The following is a 14,402-nucleotide window of genomic DNA, read 5'->3' as shown; positions in this document are numbered from 1 at the left end:
TGATGTAAATACCATTAAGCTTCAGGGGAAGGTTTGATTCACCCTCACTAGGAATGGTCATTGTGTGGTACTTTTAAGGTGCAAATATGGCTAAGTTTTTAATATTTTATGATGCTCCTTGGTGCTTGTTTGGTGCACATAAACAGAAATTGTTATTGTTCGAAGCTTGTAAACGCAAGTGTCACAGTATAATAGGTCAAGGACACTGGACTTCATTTGCGTGATAGGGAGTTAAATATCTAATTTTATTTTATCCATCTTGTAAAACCACGTGGTATCCTGTATGTAATTAACTTCTAAAAAAAAATTACAAAAATTGGAGTTTTTTATTTTGTCCACTGATACTTTTGAAGCTGGAACCAAAAAAAAATGTTAATTCTCTCTCTCATTGAAATAGTTGAATAAATTACACATCTCTGTACCCAATTCTGAAATGTGTATTCCCTCTCCCGTTCCATTTATAGGATCTGTATTTCCAGCAAAAACAAAAATTCTCTACCATTTCTCCACTTTGGTACTGACCAGTGGACAGCAGCACACATTGCAGATTGCCCCACGTGATGAATATGATAACCCAACAAGTAATGCATTGTCTGTCATTGGGCAGGATGATTACAAAGTCCAAATCAAAGAGGTGAGTGATGAGTTACATGTAAGTGAATCTCCAGAATTTATAAGAGATCCTACCTTAAAGCTTAGACTGATTTACTGTTCTCTGAAATAACTGCTGTTATTTAAATCCTGCATGGTCCTCCTAGCTTTGGAGAAATGCTCCGAAAATAATCTGAGAATACGTTCTACTTCAGTATTGAGAGAGAACGTGACAAAAGAAGTTCCTAACTTTTCCATTGCTCTGTTTTCTGGTGTCTTGGTTTCCAGGCATTTTGTTCTTGACAGCAAGTTATTGTTTCATTTTTACCGCTCTTCCGTTTGCGGTCCTGAGCATCTCAAGAGATTCTACAATATGATAGTGATATGAAATGTTTCGCATGGTCAGAGCTATTGTGGCAACATGGTTTTTGACATGCATGTTTGCAGTATTGTAGTTTGGAGCTCTAGGTAGTTATGGAAGAGGCTCCAACATTCCTTCCATTACATTATTGACTTGGAATCCCTCCCATTCTTGCACCCTGCCTCTGATGTATGATGGAAAGATTTGCAGGTCAATACTTGACCTGTTTGGCTGTGTCACAAACACGCCGCCTTGGCCATTGAATCCAAGGTTTGAATCCAGGGCTTCTGGCTCAAAGGCACCATATTCCACTAGATAGTCTCATAAAGGTTTTCTTTCTTTCTAAAATCATTGTCCTTGGGGGTGGAGTGGGAAATGTGGAAATTTAGATACATTTACTTTGCTATAACACTACTATTTAAAATTAGTGTTGAAATGATTCATTGAATCTGACCCAAAGAGATGTTTGGTTTCTGCTGTTTCAGTAAAACTTGCTGGCAAGTTTCTGACTTTCAAAACCCATCTTTAGAACCAGCACAATATTATTGCTTTAATCAGCAGAGCAGCCATGTTTTAAAAAATAATTGAATGCAAAACGCTGGAAATTGGAAACACAGAATGCTAGAGAAACTCTGCTGGTTTGGCAGCATCTGTGAAGAGAGAAACAGAGTTAAAGTTTTGAGTCTGGTATGATTCTTCAGAACTTCTGTGAATGTTTCCTATGTTTGTTTAAAAATATTGGATGAGATGTCCCAACTAGTGATATCCCCATATGCATACATTGACAGGTGATGCTTCTTAATCCTTGATTGAATGTGTAGAATGTTAAAACATTTAAGAAATCGCAAACTTCCAAGTGACAGGCTGGCCATATTGTGTTGCCATTATTCTGCATCAAGGTTACAAGGTAGAAGTTCAAGCTAACTGTTGAAAATTGAAGTCTTTGGAGATTAGGTCTTTGACATAAAAGGAGATAAAGTTAAAACTGCATTAGACCTTAAGCTGCTCTTGCATTCTTTTTTGGCAGAAGTCTTGAATAAATAATCCTTGCCCCAGGAATACAAGGTTCAAGGAAAGTAGAAATAAGGGAAGAAAATGTGAAGGCACTTGTAGCTTGAAATAGTAACATCTTTAAATGTAAGAATTTGTTCATGTCATTAGTGGGCCTTTTATATGTGAGTTTCAAAACTATGAATTTATTTGTTTTCGATAGTTGAATTGTATCCATGCTTTTCCATTCCCTGTACTTGATTAAAGAGAAATCAACATCTGGGGACTGCACTGATTTTGTTGTACAATAAACATGAGATGTGCAACATTAGCATAGTAACTCTCCTTCCATTTATCTTCTCTCCCTTTGGGAAGAGACTGGCTCCCACTCTGCATTGCCCATAGCAACGCAGCTGAAATCAATTATGTCAGCAATGTAGCAGATCATGGTTGTAATTGTATACAATACATAATGTTGCATGCATTGTGCCACCTGAGTCTGTGTATTTTTGAATATTTGCGCTAATATTGTGAAAACAACCTTTTAAATAGCTCAACTTGCCTCTTTTTCATTTGTAACTGAGTACTCTATTCTTCACTTGGATTTCAGCTTGGTGGCCCTGAAAATGAAATGTCAGATGTTTTGTTTCATAAAACCATTTCCTTGAATAAGTCAAAGTGCCTAGTGCTTCTGAACTTGACATTATGGAGAAAAGGTTGTTTTCGAGCATCTGTTACCTACTGGGACCAATTGATTGGTAATGGGGTGTTTGACATCATTGTTCTCAGTGGTGAGTAGAGCTTCAAGCTAAAATTTTGTAATCTGGTTAACAGTATGTCTTTTATTTGACCTTGTAAACTACTGCCCCATTTCCAACCTTTTTGAGATCTGCTCATTTCCCAAATCTCTATTCTTTTTCTTGCAATGCTGAGTTTAAGCTTTACTTCTCTATAGAGGTACTGCCCGAATCAACATCACAATTGGAATCCAGTGTGATGATGATCATACTGTGTGATCACTGTGTCATACTACATGATTTGCCTGACACCTTTGAGAGGACCAATCTCCTCATCTTCCTCTAGCACTTCTTCTCGATCCTGTAGAAGGTAGGATTCCTTTCAGCTGGTTCTGTTCTCAATCTATCAAGTCATAATCTGGTCCTGTCCTATATCTCCTCAAAAATGCTTATAAATTAGAATTGGGAGTAAATCACTTGAGCCTGTTCTGTCACTCAATAAGATCATTACTGATCTGATTACTTCACGTTCCTCTGATAACTTTTCACCTCTTGCTTATTACGAAGTCTATCTGCTTTTGCCTTGCAAATATTCAAGGACACTGCTTGCACTGTCTTTTGAGAGAGCGAGAGTTGTGAAGACATTCAACTTTGAGATAAAATTCCTTATCTCTGTTTTAAAACAAAGTGATTATTGACGGCACCAGTGAACTTAACTCTAGATTCTCCTACAAGAGGAAATATCCTTTTCACATACACCCTACGCAGATCTTTCTGCATCTTCAATTAAGTCTCAACTTACTCTTCTAAACGCCGGCGGCCACAAGCCTATCCTGTCCAACTTTTCCTCAAAGCAACTCATCCATTTAAGGTATTAATTGAATTGGTTCACGTTTATCCACACTAGCAACTGTGCCTCAATTAATGAAATGCTGTCCAGGTCTATGGATGTGACTTTTACAGACATTGAGAAGGCATTTGTTAAAAGCCTCGCGAGGCTGTGAAATAAAGCTGAAACTTGTTGAGCTGTAGGTAAATTTATTCACTGGATTTATACAACGGCTGAGTGAATGAAATTGCGATTAAAGATAATGAGCAGGGTCATTAATTGGTAGGATGCAATTCCTCAAGGATCTGTTTTTGGGCCCTTAAATATTAGATTAAATTCCCTACTGTGTGGAAACAGGCCCTTCAGCCCAACAAGCCTGACCCTCCGAAGAGTAACCCACCCAGACCCATTCCCCTGTATTTACCCGTGAAAGAACAGGGTATTTTTAAATGATGAAAAGCGAGGAACACCAAACAGACTTCGGGCTCTTGTGTGTTGAACACAAAAATGTCATGTGCAGATGCAGAAACAAATTAGCAAGTTCATTGGAGTGCTGGCCTTTTAACCAGTGGACTAGAATATGAGAGGGTAGAGGCTATGGAAGACCATTGTGAGCAGTTCTCAGTACCAATCTTGAAAGAGCAAAATTGGGTTTGGAAGGAATGTTCTGTAGGCTTATTTGAATGACACCTAGACAAGGATTAGATTTCAAGTCAATGTTGTAAAAAAAACTAGGATTCAGTTTTTAGAATTTAGAACATTGCAGAATCTTTTGAAAATTTTTTTGTGGTAGAAGGGGGATAGTTAGGATAGAGAGGGACCAAGTATTTCTGCTATTGGCAGTCTCTAAGAGGGCCATGGTCTAAAAATTGGAGGAATGAAATTAAAGTACATTTATGCTTGCAAAGAGAAGAAGTGTAGAATTGATTTGTGCAAAAGTCACTTGAAAATGTACAAATTAATTTAAAATCTAAGATTGACAAATGTTTGTTAAACAGAGATTTTAAGTGATATTGGTCAAAGACAAGCGATTAAAGTTATAGATCAGCAACGATCTGATTTGAATGACGAATTGCCTTGAGGGGCCATATGACCTGTTCCTGTTCCTATGTTCCTTCATTTGCAAAGGTTCTGATTTCTGGAATTTTCTTATAAATCTTTGCTTCAACTCATCTTTTTCTTTTAAGATGCTTCTTCCCTCTGTGACCTAGCTATTCATCCTATTGTCTCCAGCTTTGGTACCCAATTTTGTTTGATCATGTACCTATGAAGAATCTGAGGGCATTGTGTTATGACACAGGTAAACAACGAAATGAGCTCCCATCCCTGTATTCACAATACAATAAAAGCCAACCCTCCAAATTGCCACAGCGTCTTTTAGTCAGACCTTTTGAATAACCAATATCAACCACCAAGTGTATAACTTAAACAAAACAATTAACAATGTATTACTAATTCAATAGCTTTAGCTGAACAAAGGTAAACTAATTGATGTCTATGACTTAAACCCGATCTCCTTTTGATTCTAGCTCTCCACTCTCAGACAGACAGGCACAGTTAAGGGATAAACCAGATAAAAAATGAGAGATGTAACTGGCCAGTTCACTTAAGCAGTTTCAATGTTGTCATTGGCACATAGGATTGTATCTTGCTTGATTTCTGAATGTACACATCATTGCAAATAGCTTCCAGAGGGCACTGAGGAATATTTCACTTAATTCTTGTAACTAGTGTTCTATTTTCCAAATTTTCAATATGTTGATAATGGGCGGATAAGCTGGGATCAATCAAACCTCTATCCTGTAGCTTTTGCAGCTATAATCCTTCTGACAAAAGCATAGTTTAAAACTTTGGGTTTTTCTAATAGTCTTTTGTTTAGGAGTGGTTAGCAAGGGCCTCCCTGTGACGGAACTGTTAACATCCGAACATTTGGCAACATGGGAGCACAATGCATCTCCACAGCTGAAAGGTCTACAGTGTTCTTTATGTAAGAATTAACCTGCAATTAACTTCCAGGCCAGGTCCTATAAACAATTGTCAGTTTCTCTGTTCTTAAAAAAAAAACTACTGCTCACAGTCCAAAGGTTACCTTCAACTCTTAGCTCATAGTTTCAACCAAAAATGATTTTTTTTAAAATGAAGGGTTCTGACAATTTTGTTATGCAAATGCTTATTATTGCTGTAATTAAACCTCAGGCCAGCCTGTCAGAACAGCATTTCAGTATCAGACATTAATACTTTTTGAAAATTGGCATGCTGACTGGATTTGAGAAGGGAACTGTGTTGAGATTTCAAGTTTTAGTTTTGTTCAAGTCTTCCTGTTGGAACCAGCATCAACTATAACTGTGCATTGAACGTAGGAGTTCACTGTCTGGAGAAATCATATAAATAAACTTGAATTCCATCATTCCTTGTTGCAAGTTTCCTAAAAAGACCTCTGAGAGAGACTGTGTTTGGGATTGCAGTGGTTGACATAAAGTGTGATTAAAACTGACCTAAAGCAATCTGAGCTTCTGACTGAATGGGTTCTGAGTGGAAATAATTGTGTGTATTCACTATTTGCCTTAATAGAAAATGAAAAGAACACGGTAGAAAAGAACGTCTCAACTCCAGGAACCAGTGTTTGTTTTGAAGCATACTTGTATAACACTGCAAATTATGCTAATTCTCAGTGGCAATTACCAACAATACCACCTTCGAGCATGAGTCGGCACCCATCAACCAATACAGATGAAGAAGATGATGAGAAAGATTTGGATCAGGAAAGTCAGACGGCTGAAAAAGTGAAAAAACCCAAGAAGGTCTATTGTTACATATCACCAAAGGTAAGAAAGGGCCTATGACATTGAAATAATGTCTTGAAAGTTAATATTACAATAGAAACACAAAAGGATGAACATTACCAGCCCTTTAGTGTGGGATGGAAGGAAGGAAGGAAGGCATCAAAACGGGTGTCTGACATTTTTCTGTTACCTTGCAGTTCTGCCAGTGGCAGGAAAGCTGAGACATGTGCTACCCATAGGAAGCACGGTTTAACCATTTGAGTTGGCCAGGTAGCGATTCTTTCCGACCAGCTCGAGCCTGCTAGTAAGTGTAGACTACCAGCAAATTATTTGGTTTACAAATGTGCTTTAGGAAAGGGAACTCCCTGGTCTGACCTACATGTGACTCTAGACCCATAGTATTGTGGTTGAGTCTTTACTGCCTCCTGGGCAATCGTGGATAGGCAGTAAATGCTGCTTAGTCAGTGACACTCTTAACCCATGAATAAATATTTTTAAAAAACGAAATTCCCTGGTGACCTCTCAACAACCTCTGGAGGGTGGGTTATTCTTCTTTTTATCCCTCAGTGGCCCATGCAAAGCCTTTGGTGGCAGTGTACTGTCAATGGACTGTAAGCTAGACGAGAATATTCATTTTTTTTAAAAAGATTTTTTTGAATGGCTGTGAAAGATGATCAACAATGCCACTGCAAGACGAAGGTGAGGACTGCCGATACTGGAGATCAGAGTCAAGGTAAGAGTGGTGCTGGAAAAGCACAGCAGGTCAGGCAGCATCTGAGGAGCAGGAAAATCACGTTTTGGGCAGGAGCCCTTCATCAGGAATGACCTCATCCCTGATGAAAGGCTCCTGCCTGAAACGTCAATTTTCCTGCTTCTCGGATGCTGCCTGACCTGCTGTGCTTTTCCAATGCCACTGCAAGGATGCTTCCCACTTAGGATCCTGTGAATCAATGATGGTATGTGGATGCTATTTTCTTCGATGATTGAGAGTGAAAGAAATATTACAGGGTGAATCAGGAGACACTTAATTTTTAAATGGTGCCCTCTAATTTTTGACTCACTCACTCTCAAGAGGAAGCATCCTTTCCAAATCTATCTTGTTAAGACAGTTTAGGATCTCATCCATTTCAATTAAGTCATCTGTCATTCTTTCCCACGTTTCGATGTAAGACATCCCACTCATCCAAAATATCAATCTAGTAAACATCTCTGAATCACCTCCAAAGCGTTTACGGCGTCCTTTCGAGAAGCATATCCAAATTGCATGGGTATTCAAGATGTGCTGTCAACAATGTCCTGCTTAACTAAAACGTATCCCCCTTACTTTTTGGCTCAATTTTTCAAATAGCAAAGGATGGCATTCCACTAGCCTTACAAACTTTTTGTTTTGCAAGTCTATCCGAATATTCTGTGACTCACGCACTAAAGCACCTAGATTTCTCTGCACCTTGAAATTTTAAATTCATTCTCATTTTAAATAATCTTCTGTTTTATTATTCTTCCTGCCAAAGTGAACAACTTTGAGTATAATGTGGGAAAATGAAATGTGGCAGATTTCTGCCCCTTGCTCAACCTACTTGAAGGTATTATTTAATCAACCTATTCAGGGATGTTATAATACACCCCTGAAGTAGGTGGGACTTGAACCCAGGCTTTTTCCCACACTATCTTCATAACCCTCATGCCATTGATCAAAGTAATAATCTAACTCTGCTTTAAATGTACTCAAAGACTGAACCTAACAGCTTCCTGTGGGGTAGAAAATTCCAAAGATTTCACCCCCTTCTGAGTAAAATAAATTTTCTTAATCACGGACTTATGAAGCATCCACCTTAACTTTGAATTGTGCTTCTTGGATCGAGACTCCAAACTTGTGGGAAGCATCTTGCATGCACCTACCCGGTCTATACTGTTCAGTATTTTGTAGATTTCAATGAGATCATCTCTTATTCATCAAAACTCTAGAGAATACAAGCCTAGTTTGCCCATCCTCTCTCAAGACCATCCTGCCATCCAGGAACAAATCTGGTGAATCTTCTTTACACTCCCTCTATGGCAATTACAATACCTTCCCTAGGATATGGAGACCAAAACTGCTCACTCTACTCTAGTTGCAGACTAACCAAGCTCTTACACAATTGAAGCAAGAATTCATGACTCCTGCACTCAAATATTTTACCACCTTTTAATGGTAAAGGCTAATATTCCATTAGCCTTCCTAATAACTTGCTACATGTCAGCAAGTCACTGAAGGCTCACGACAACACCTAAGTTGCTTTGATTATTTACAGTTTCCAACTTCTCACCATTTACCAAATACTCTGCACATCTGTTCTTCCTACCAAAGTGGATAACCTCATTGTTGCACATTTATATTCCAACTACTGTGTTCTTATCCAGTCACAAAACCTGTCCAAATCCTATTGAAAATGTTTTGCATTTTCCTTGGATTAAAAATTCTCATATAGCTTTGTTTCATCTGCAAATTAGAAATTTTACATTTGTAACATAATCAAGAAATCTAATGGGACAGTGCCCTTTATTACCAGAGGAACTCAAAATAAGGGGATGGAATTATGTTTCAGTTATACATACTGAAACACTCGCTATTCAGTGTTGTGAAAATGTCTTCATGTGCTTAATGTGTGGCTTTTCTAGAAGTCATTAAGTAGGTTGTGCTCCAGTGGTGTAAAGATCAGGCTTTCTGTTTTGTTAATTTTTCCTTCAACTTGTTCAGATTTTTAGGCCCATCTTCAGCCAAGACACATGTGCTCATTTGAAAATCTGAGTAGCATTCTTTTTATTAATTATTTTTCGACAATTTTCTCTCTTTTTATTTTCCCCTCCCTTGAAAACAAATGGTTCCTTATTAGAATGTAATTACCCTCTAGTGACCCCTCCTACTGACCATTTATGGTTAGTCTCTTGTTCCTAGCTTACTGTCAAGGCCCTTGAGGCTGAATATGAATGTATCTTTACTTCGATCCTTGATGTGCATGCATCCACAAGGGGTGATACACAACAGTCAAGAGCTGGAACCTTGGCCATTTGAAGTTATTTGTCTCTTGTGCCCTTTAATTGCTGCAGTAGTTGTTGCTGTAACCCTTATTTCACAACCTCTTTTTCCCTTCCCAGTACATTCCATTGAGCTTTGGAATACCAGTGAAGGCAAAAACATTATTTGAGAGCTTGTGGTATTCTCATCCTTTACATATTACTGAAACATGCTTAAAGTTAAAACCCAAAGAAATTCAAATTAATATACTCAGCAGCTGATACAAACTGAACAGTAAAAAGAATATTTGTTTTGCAGCAATTCTCAGTGAAGGAGTTTTATCTGAAAATCATACCCTGGAGACTTTTTACTTGCAGAGTATGTCCAGGAACAAAGGTAGGTCTTTTATTCCAATTATGAGTTTTTGGTGGACAGGGAGCAACTTTCAATTGGTGTTTAATTACTCTGCAGTACAACCAAAAGGAAACATAATGGGCTAAATATACCTTGTGTGTTATATATTTCTATTGACAAAATCTATCTGATGTTTAATTGCTAAGCGTTAACTAATCTTGACTAAAGCTGCAGGAAAGTTCTGCAATTAATTTTGGTTACAGACCTACAGGAAGAATTAACTAGCATTGTTGGTCCTCACTGCAGTCCAGTGTGTTTTTGTTGGCTTGCTATAGTATGTAGGCACCCAGTAAAGACCGAGCCAATTTGATTCTGATTCTCCACACCTTTCATTCCAACTTATAAATAGTCTGCCACTGTCTAGACACAGTAATGAAGGTTGACTGCTTCGATCGTCAATGATCCTCCATGAGTAAGTGCAGGATATTTTCTTGTCAGTTTGCTTAAACAGAACCGAAAGTAGAATCTCCACAGGTGTTGATAGTCTCAATAGAGTTCAGAGAAGTTGAGACGAGAAATTGATTGGGGGAGAAAATAAAATTGTATCTTTTTATCTTCAGTTTTACTACCATAGTCTAGATCCAGTGCACAAGTTCCTCACATTAGTGGTGGATGATGGAATACAGCCTCCTGTGGAACTCAGTTGTAAAGAAAGAAACATCATGGCAGCAACATTTATTCGTTTCTTACATAAGAACATTGGTAAGGACTGAAACTTTGTACTTGTCTGATATGTAAATGTTGTGTATCAGAGAGAAAAAAAATGCTGTTAAATTTGGGGAAAATAGTTTGAACTGGATAGCTAAAGAGCAAACACCCCAGTATCAGATCACTGCCAAGAACCGCTTGGATTCGAATTCTGCTCCTGATTTCTGTTACGGCAAATTGCCCATGTCTTCAGGTCTGTCAGGAAAGCTGTTTTGAGGAGATGCCAAGTGATGGCTAGAAAATTTATTTGGATGCAAAAGGGAAGAAAAATTAGCATCGGAGTCATTTTAAATTTTCGTTTGGCTGAATTGAGTTATGTCTGTCCCATTGCCTCAGGACTATAAAATAAAAATGGGCATGAAAATCCTATTTAAAGAAAGGAAATCTTGTACGTTTGGTTAAAATATAAAGAGAAGTTTGGTTTAATTGAGACCAATCTACAGTTTATTTCTCATGTTCCTTTGTGTTAGCTGTCTTCTATCACTGCAGTTCATTTTCACTCTTCTATATTTATACACTTGGTATCAAATATCTTGTGTAGAGTTGCTTCAGACGTTCAAGATTCTAAGTATACAGTTAGCTACTGCAATACTTTACATGTGTTTGTCACAGTGCAAATTGACCTTTAGGAATTATTGCCTGCCATGTATTATAATTTTAAATTGTTCTAACTGTTGAACACATAATCCAAACTGGTACTTTAGACACTATAATGAGTAATGTTTTATTGTCAGTGGTCTTTAGATGAAATATTAAACTGAGGCTGAACTGTCTGCCGAGGCAACATTGTTATATGTTATGTATCTTTTTTAAGATAGTGGCAACAATTTATTGTTTGTGATTCATCAACTTAGTCCACTATACCTGGACACGGGGAAGCTTCCAGTGGATTGGAAAATGGCTAATATAACAGTTTTATTCAAAAAGGGAGGGGGGAGCAGTGCGGGAAATTTCTGACCAGTCAGTTTAGCATCTGATGTTGGGAAAGTGTTGGATTCCATTATCAAGGAAGCAATATCCAGACATTTGGAAAGTCAAAACACCATCCATCAGAGTCAGCAAGGTTTTATGAAGGGCAAATCCTGTTTGACTAATTTGTTAGAGTTCTTTGAAGATGTAACAAGTAGTGTGGGGATGCTGTAGAAGTAATTTATCTGGACTTCTGAAAGGCATTTGATATGGTGCCGCACTAAAGATTAATTCACAATGTTGGATCATATGGGATTAGGAGTAATTAACCTGGATAGATGACTGGCTGATGGACAGAAGACAGAGAGTAGGGATAAATGTTTTTTTTTCTGGATGGCAAAGTGGAATTAGCGGGGTGCCGCAGGATTGGGTCCTTGGGCCCCAGCTATTTACCAACGGACAGTAACGACTTGGATACAGGGATAGAATGTTTTATAGCGAAATTTGCTGACGGCACAAAAGTATAGTAAATTGTAATGAGAAAATAAGGACCTTACAAATGGATATAGATAGGTTAGGAGAGTGGGCCAAAATGTGGCACGTGGAATTTAACGCAGGTAAGTGTGAGGTCATGCATTTGGGCCAAAAAAAAGGTAAGGTGACCTATTATCTTAATGGGGAGAGCATCAGGGTGCTGCAGTGCAGAGGCATTTAGGTGTACTCATTCATGAGGTAAAAACAATGACTGCAGATGCTGGAAACCAGATTCTGGATTAGTGGTGCTAGAAGAGCACAGCAGTTCAGGCAGCATCCGAGGAGCAGTAAAATCGACGTTTCGAATAAAAGCCCTTCATCAGGAATACAGGCAGAGAGCCTGAAGGGTGGAGAGATAAGTGAGAGGAGGGTGGGGGTGGGGAGAAAGTAGCATAGAGTACAATAGGTGAGTGGGGGAGGGGATGAAGGTTATAGGTCGGGGCGGGAAGGGTGGAGTGGATAGGTGGAAAAGAAGATAGGCAGGTAGGACAAGTCATGGGGACAGTGCTGAGCTGGAAGTTTGGAACTGGGGTGAGGTGGGGAAAGGGGAAATAAGGAAACTGTTGAAGTCCACATTGATGCCCTGGGTTGAAGTGTTCCGAGGTGGAAGATGAGGCATTTTTCCTCCAGGTGTCTGGTGGTGAGGAAGCGCGGTGAAGGAGGCCCAGGACCTCCATGTTCTCAGCAGAGTGGGAGGGGGAGTTGAAATGTTGGGCCACAGGGCGGTGTGGTTGGTTGGTGCAGGTGTCCTGGAGATGTTCCCTAAAGTGCTCTGCTAGCAGGCGTCCAGTCTCCCCAGTGTAGAGGAGACCGCATCGGGAGCAACGGATACAATAAATGATATTAGTGGATGTGCAGGTAAAACTTTGGATGTGGAAGGCTGCTTTAGGGCTTTGGGTGGAGGTGAGGGTGGAGGTGTCGACACAGGTTTCGCAATTCCTGCAGTGACAGGGAAAGGTGTCAGGATGGGAGGGCGGGTTGTAGGAGGGCGTGGACCTGACCTGGTAGTCACAGAGGGAACGGTCTTTGCGGAAGGCGGAAAGGGGTGGGGAGGGAAATATATCCCTGGTGGTGGGGTCTGTTTGGACGTGGCAGAAATGTCGGCGGATGATTTGGTTTATGCGAAGGTTGGTAGGGTGGAAGGTGAGCACCAGGGACGTTCTGTCCTTGTTACGGCTGGAGGGGTGGGGTCTGAGGGTGGAGGTGCGGGATGTAGAAGAGATGCATTGGAGGGCTTCTTTAATCATGTGGGAAGGGAAATTGCGGTCTCTAAAGAAGGAGGCCATCTGGTATGTTCTCTGGTGGGAGCAGATCCGGCGGAGGCGGAGGAATTGGGAATACGGGATGGCATTTTTGCAAGAGGTAGGGTGGGAAGGGGTGTAATCCAGGTAGCTGTGGGAGTTGGTGGGTTTGTAAAAAATGTCAGTGTCGAGTCGGTCGTCATTAATGGAGATGGAGAGGTCTAGGAAGGGGAGGGAGGTGTCAGAGATGGTCCAGATAAATTTAAGGTCAGGGTGCAATGTGTTGGTGAAGTTGATGAATTGCTCAACCTCCTCGCGGGAGCACGAGGTGGCGCCAATGCAGTCATCAATGTAGCAGAAGAAGAGGTGGGGAGTGGTGCCGGTGTAATTATGGAAGATGGATTGTTCTATGTAGCCAACAAAGAGACAGGCATAGCTGGGGCCCATGCGGGTGCCCATGGCTACCCCTTTGGTCTGGAGGAAGTGGGAGGATTTGAAGGAGAAGTTGTTAAGGGTGAGGACCAGTTCAGCCAAACGAATGAGAGTGTCGGTGGAAGGGTCCTGTTGGGGACGTCGGGAGAGGAAGAAACAGAGGGCTTGGAGGCCCTGGTCATGGTGGATGGAGGTGTAGAGGGATTGGATATCCATGGTGAAGATGAGGCGCTCTTCCAGCACCACTAATCCAGTACTCATTCATGAGTCACAGAAAACTAGCATGCAGACACAGCAGATAATAAAGAAAGTGAATGGAATGTTGGCTTTTATAGCTAAAGGAATAAAGTATATAAATAAGGAAGTATTGTGCAACTATACAAGGTGTTGGTGAGACCGCACCTGGGGTATTGTGTACAGTTTTGGTCCCTTTATTTGAGGAAAGATGTAGTGGCAGTGGAGGCAGTTCAGAGAAGGTTGACTAGATTGATCCCGGAGATGAGGGGTTTGTCGTATGAAGAGAGATTGAACAGTTTAGGCCTATATTCTCTGGAATTTAGAAGAATGAGGGGAGATCAAATTGAGGTTTTCAAGATGTTAATAAAATAGACGCAGAGTGGGTGCTTCCTCTTGTGGGGCATTCTAGGACAAGAGGTCACAGTCTTGGGGTAGCATATTTTAAAACCGAGTTGAAGTGAACTTATTTCTCCCAAAGGGTTGTTAACTTGTGGAATTCACTAACACAAAGTGTGCTGTGTGCAGTGAGTAAATTTAAGGAGGAGTTAGACAGGTTTTTAATTGTTAATGGGTTGAAGGGATAAGGATAGCAGACAGAAAAATGGGAGTGAGCATATCAGCCATGATCGAATGGCGGAGCA

General features: G+C 40.0%; 1 protein-coding gene across 3 annotated transcripts in view; it reads left to right on the top strand.

The window, feature by feature from the left end:
• Positions 1 to 14,402, top strand: part of arel1 (apoptosis resistant E3 ubiquitin protein ligase 1) — an 83,757-nt gene that overhangs the window by 44,926 nt on the left and 24,429 nt on the right. For all 3 annotated transcript variants that reach the window (XM_072568222.1, XM_072568224.1, XM_072568223.1), the window contains exons 7-11: positions 465 to 634; positions 2,553 to 2,733; positions 6,080 to 6,333; positions 9,605 to 9,682; positions 10,261 to 10,402. In XM_072568222.1, coding sequence (XP_072424323.1) covers positions 465 to 634; positions 2,553 to 2,733; positions 6,080 to 6,333; positions 9,605 to 9,682; positions 10,261 to 10,402 — 825 coding nt within the window. The remainder of the gene's footprint in view (positions 1 to 464; positions 635 to 2,552; positions 2,734 to 6,079; positions 6,334 to 9,604; positions 9,683 to 10,260; positions 10,403 to 14,402) is intronic.

This window comes from Chiloscyllium punctatum, chromosome 4, assembly GCF_047496795.1.
Source record: "Chiloscyllium punctatum isolate Juve2018m chromosome 4, sChiPun1.3, whole genome shotgun sequence".
Classification (NCBI taxonomy): domain Eukaryota; kingdom Metazoa; phylum Chordata; class Chondrichthyes; order Orectolobiformes; family Hemiscylliidae; genus Chiloscyllium; species Chiloscyllium punctatum.
The sequence above is the reverse complement of the archived record's forward strand: the minus strand, read 5'-3'. Positions and strand labels throughout refer to the sequence as shown.